Source organism: Pundamilia nyererei, unplaced genomic scaffold (assembly GCF_000239375.1).
Source record: "Pundamilia nyererei isolate P.nyererei 1_Seehausen unplaced genomic scaffold, PunNye1.0 scaffold00254, whole genome shotgun sequence".
Lineage (NCBI taxonomy): Eukaryota > Metazoa > Chordata > Actinopteri > Cichliformes > Cichlidae > Pundamilia > Pundamilia nyererei.
The window spans coordinates 218,453-224,479 of NW_005187655.1; the positions used below are offsets into that span (position 1 = coordinate 218,453).

General features: G+C 39.6%; 1 protein-coding gene across 2 annotated transcripts in view; it reads left to right on the forward strand.

The window, feature by feature from the left end:
* Positions 1-3,193, forward strand: part of LOC102196684 (protein Dok-7) — a 42,435-nt gene extending 39,242 nt beyond the window's left edge. For both annotated transcript variants that reach the window (XM_005749750.1, XM_005749751.1), the window contains one exon: positions 1,844-3,193. In XM_005749750.1, coding sequence (XP_005749807.1) covers positions 1,844-1,980 — 137 coding nt within the window. In that variant the 3' untranslated portion in view covers positions 1,981-3,193. The remainder of the gene's footprint in view (positions 1-1,843) is intronic.
* The last annotated feature ends 2,834 nt before the right edge of the window (positions 3,194-6,027 follow it).

The window sequence follows — 6,027 nt, forward strand, 5'->3', positions numbered from 1 at the left end:
AAAAAAAAAAGATCTATAAGTCCAGGACATTTTCAAGTTCAGGCCACCTGCTTTTATGTCCTCTGAAAGCTTTTCTCGACTTTTGGCATTGCATGAGCTCTTCCCGCTGCCGCCTCCAATGTCTCACCATAGATTCATTGACGCTAAGCTTGCGTACAGCAGCCCGGTTTCCTTCCTGAATAGCAAGATTGATGGCCTTCAACTTAAAACTCATACAAACTTCTTTGTGTGGTTTCCACGATGAAGGGGCGAGGATTTGAAAATAATTAATAATAATTACACCTTTGTATAAGCCTCATGGTTCAAAACGTAGGAAAAAAGTAGCGGCTTAGAGTCCAGAAAATACGGTGTGTGTATATATATGTATGTATTAATGTTTTAAGATGATCTAGGAGTGTTTTTTTGTCACTTCCACAATTAATGATTCAAGTTCAAGAAATGATTATATCCCCTAACAATTCATTTCCATAATCTTGTTGACAAAAGAATGTTGGGATTAATGAAAAATGCCCAAAGACATCTGCAAATGTGTAAACCAAAGGGAAACAAAAGAAATATTATGGAGTAAAATTTATAAACAACACTTTGCTGATGCCACCTTGCAGCCATTTATATCAGGAAAGTGAACTTGTATACTTGTATATGATTGATGGCTCATGAAGGGAAACCAAAGCCTTAGGCTAGATGCTTATCTCCGACTTAGCTAGGCTAATCAGTCGCTACAGGTAGGAGTGAAAGAATCTTAATATTATAAATGAAATCATCATTTAAAACTACATTTTATATTCACAGAGTTTATTTTTGTTTAATATAAAAATTTGATGATTTGTAACATTTAAGTGAGAGAAAAAGGCAAAAAAGCTAATTAATAAAGAAGGTGGGAAATGTTTTTTCACAGCACTGATATAAGAAAGTAAAGTTTATTTATGTAGTGCTTCACAATGTCAGACAGTAAAGCATTAAAACAGCATAAAAGGATAAAACCAAATAAAAGCACGTTTGCATAGGTGGGTCTTCACCTTCCCTTTAAAGGTATCAGCAGTGTCAACAGATCTTTAGTCTAGTGGAAGTGAGTTCCACAACATGGCAGCGAAAACCTCCCTTTATCCTCGACTTGGACTGAGGTACAACCAAGAAGCATTGATCAACTTGCATCACAGACCTAGCAGTTATGTATGGATGTAGAAATTCACTAATATAGGGAGGCACCACAAAGAACTTGGAAAGTGATAATCAGAATCTGAACTTTGAACTTTGTGGTGAGCCAGTTTAAAGAGGGCAGAATCAGTGTCTAAAGGGACCTTTCAGAGGAACTGGTGAGAAACCTTAGGGCAGCATTCTGGGCTATCCAAGGATGCGATCCAGAGATAATTTGGTCAGCGGAAGTAATAACAAATTACAATAATAACAATAAAGTGAGACAAAATACACAATTGGCTGCCATCCGGTTATTTATAAGACAAATTTGGTAACATTGAATGACATGTACAACTGGGCATCATGTCAAACAATGATATGAGATGTCTTCAAAGAAGACAGGCCCCAAAAATGAACCTTGGGGCACACCACAAGATAAAATCGTAGAAGAGGACAGGAATTTAGCAGAAGCGCATGAAAAACTTCTGTGCGTGAGGTAAACGTACGATATGATATTGTATGATACTGATACACTCGTTGGAATATTTCTAAAATGACAAGCTAATTTTCAAAATTTCCATTGTCAGATTAGTCACCTAATAGTTTCTGCTCTGTGCAGCTAGTTTTGTGTGCAGCACAACACTGATGAATAATTAAATGGTACACTGATTGAGTTAAAAGAAGTCCCACTTTTGTGTCCTGACAGGAAAGAGCTCCACCAAGTACGCCCAGATTGACATCACTGCCACAGAGATGGCCCACAAAGTCGGCACGTTGCACGCTCTGGGTCGGCAGGAGGGCCTGCACACTCTGGAGCTGAGAAGAAAGGGGACGCCACATTGAATTTTCCTTCACTCAAACATTGATCTCAGCAGGATTTTTTTTCACAACAGCAGAACTACAACATCAGACTATAACGTTAGCAAGAAACGTGGCTCTGAGGGCCTTCCTGTGGGATTCCTTCTCTATTCTGTTCCATCTTTTGAATACAGATATCTTTGAAAGCAACCTCAGCCAGTTTACAAAACCCAGAATCCCAGAAAAATGTATTCCGTCCAATGTCTACTTTGTTAGATCGAGACTGTAGTCACAAAGGAGCTGGAATATGGAGCTGGCTTTAGAAAGGTTTGGCTCTTAGTCATGAGATTTCACAACGTTTTTTTGTGAACAACATCTCGTTAAATGGCATTACGCTGCTCCTCGAGCTCCAGGCTCTCTAGAAGTTGGATGAGCAAACCCTGGGCTGAGTCAGGGGCCTCACTAATACCCCAGAGCAAAGGCACTTCACAGCTCACTCAAGCCATCACTAATTGTGTGCTGTTTTTGTCCTTGTGTGGGTAAAAAAAAGAAAGGTAGGGTGTTGGCAGGAAAGGAAGTGGAAACAGTGTTTGTTCTCACAAGGAGTTCACACACATTTATTCCTCAGTGATCTGTAATTCCATATGTAGTTGCACATAACTCTTTCTGTGTTTCAAATTTAGGAAAGCTTACCAGCTGGTCTTACTCAGAGTGATGCAAAATTCAGAGTAGCTTGATGCGTAAAAAAAAAAAAAAAGATTTGTTGTGTAAAAGTAGCACAAGTACTGTATTTTCTGGACTATAGAGCGCACCTGTATATAAGCCGCAGATATCTATGTTGAAAAATTAGATATTTACTGCATGTACAGAACGATTTTGTACTGTAAATGTACATGTATGTACCTGAACAGATTCTTTCAGTGCCTTTTAACGGCAGCAACTTAGCTGATTAAAACGGAACAGAAACAAAAGAAAATAACCAGTATTAGGATCCACTGACAGACATCAGAAAAGGATGCTTCTCACCACTTGTCATCCAAGTCTCCCACTCAACCCGGAGTGCAGCTTTAAATGCCCGATTCACACTGATGTCAAGTGGCTGCAAATACTTTGTTGTACCTCCAGGTTTAGGGCCCGGATGGCTTGGCGATAGAAGCTCCTCTTGAGTCTCTCTGTCCTTGCCCAGATGATGCAGAACCTTCTACCGGATTTCAGAAGTAGGAACAGTTTGTTGCCAGGATGGGACGGGTCCTTCAGTGTCTGTGCTGTTCTAGTCCGGCATCTCCTGGTGTAGGTGTCCTGAAGTAGGTGAGAGCAATCCTGCAGCAGCGTTCAGCTGTACGGATCACTCTCTGAAGAGCTTTTTGGTCCTTAACACAGCTGTTCCCAAACCAGGATGTGATGTTCTGTGTGACGATGCTCTCCACAGCGCCTCTATAGAAAATCCCGAGGATCTCTGGAGAGACCCTGAACTTCCTCAGTTGTCGTAGGTGGGACAGGTGCTGCCTAGCCTTTTTGGTCTGGACCTAAATGCGGGCAGCCCATGTCAGGTCTGAGGAGATGTGGACACCGAGATATTTGAAGGACTGCACCCTTTCCACTGGAGCTCCATTGATGATAATGGGCTTGTAGTCTCTGTGCTGACTCCTTCTGAAGTCCACCACCAGCTCCTTGGTCTTGCCAACGTTCAGCTGGAGGTGGTTATCCTGGCACCATGATGCATGATGGACAGGTTGTCCATCTGCCCTGATGGACAAGTTTTTACGTCTCATAAATCTGAAACACCACGACAGCCCAGCTTTGAAATCTTCAATATTCATTTCGCGGACGATTGTTTTGGCTTTCAGTCGGATCTGTACAGTGAGTACACCTCGGCCACCTGCTCTCTGTGTATTCACCCAGTCCTCCAGGACATATTCAAGTTCAGGCCACCTGCTTTTATGTCCTCTGAAAGCTTTTCTTGACTTTTGGCATTGCATGAGCTCTTCCCGCTGCCTCCTCCAACGTCTCACCATAGATTCATTGACGCTAAGCTTGCGTGCAGCAGCCCGGTTTCCTTCCTGGATAGCAAGATTGATGGCTTTCAACTTAAAACTCATATGAACTTCTTTGTGTGGTTTCCACGATGAAGGGGCGAGGATTTGAAAATAATTACCAGTTGGTAATTTGTTGTGTGTGTGTTCTGTCTGCTAAAGAAAAAGTAGCGTATTCTTCTTTGCATTGATTTTTCATCTGTCTTGTTTTTGATTCCAATTCCAGTGAGAGCGCCCCTAGCGGTGGAAGAAAAATCCACAGAATAGCCGCACCTTTGTATAAGCCTCATGGTTCAAAACCTAGGAAAAAAGTAGCGGCTTATAGTCCAGAAAATACGGTAATGGTTCTATGCGTGGTGACTCTTGTTAGCCTGGCTCTAACTAATGGGAAAAAGATCAGTTGCTGCCATACATTTTCCCTCCTGCTTCCCAGTTCATATACAATTGGGTTTAATTTGGGAAAGTCTTCATAAATAATGCAAAGCTTTGTTTTGTTTTTTTAAAATCAGTGGCTGTTTTTGTCAAAATTATATTATACAATGTTTTTTTTTCTAATCACCTCCCTGAAGCTATTAGCATTTTTGTTATTCCATACTGTGTGTCTGTGTGTGGATATTGGCATTTTACTGCAGTATTGAAAATAGCTTGTATTTGTAGAGCTACTCCTCTTGATAAAGCCAGTATTGCTTTTTTTTTTTTTCATGTTCTGTTCACATAACACTGTTTTGATTAGCTGTAAATATATTTTCTTTCTATTTGGGTGGATTGTCATAAAATGTGAAGGTGTTTCTGTACAGTAAGCATGTATGGAAAGGGTTCAAGGATGGCATCTGCTTCCTAAGGATCTACTTTTTTTCATGTAATACTCTTTTTCTTGTAAATTATTTATGTTAACACTGCTTTGATGTGTTCTTTCTTTTTCTTTTTCTAGAACAACAGTAGATCTCATATGGCTCTCCCTCCATGTACAGCTGTAAACCTGTTGGGTACCATATTATATAAATCAGCCTTACCATTGATGTGTTTGCTTCATTCAACTGTAACACCACTGGTTTATAATGCAGATAGCACAAATAATATTAATACTGATCATCTTATTACAAACTAGCTATATATATCTTTTTTTTATTATCATGCTGGAAATGTTTTTTTCCTGTTAACACTGAAGACTTAGGCTTGAAAGCTGAGTCAGTAACACTGAGGGTGCAGCTTGCAGACACTCTGTAGCTCTAATTTTTACTCATTTATTACAGCAAGAAAGATGAGATGTTTTGATAATTTCTGGGCAAACTGGGAAAGTAAAACATAAGTAAACAGAAGTATTACATTGATAATACATTGAGCATAAATGTCCAGCTTTATGTGCAGAAAACGTGAACATGTACAAATTAATATATGGTATTATATGTCACACTGCATTGATGGACAGTTTCAATAATGTGAAGTGATTACAAAACACTCCTCCATGTACAAATTTGACTTAAAACCCTTAGTAGTCTTTGCCCAGATTTGAAGTCAGTCATTAAATAATTGAAAAAAACAAAACAAAACTGCAAAGGTGCCTTTATTGATCTGATGCAGGAATATCAGCCAAAGACAGACAGCATGGATGATAATGGAGACTGCCTGTGTGACCTCATCATGTCAGTTGCATCATATGATTTAATATGGTGCTGCACATTCTGCTGGGTGTAGCAGAGGTGCTCAGAACATCATATATTTCTTGGTGTGTGTGAGTGTATTTCCACTTTCTACTGTGCGAGGTAGCTTACCATGAAAATCCTTTGCTCGCAGCAGATATTTGTCCCCTTGTTGCACAGAGGATATCAACATATAAAGAACACCTGTGAGAAAATCATAGTGAGGTGGTTGTGTTGGTTTACACAATATCTGATGTGGTGTTCACATTTAAACACGGGATCCAGTAAGATGTTCAAAGGTTGATTTTTTTTTTTAAACTAATGATAGTTAGGTAAGTTATTGTCCTGAAAGCTAGCATAACACAGTAATCTAATGTAACACAAGTAATATACAGTCACTGGTTACTTCATTAGTTACA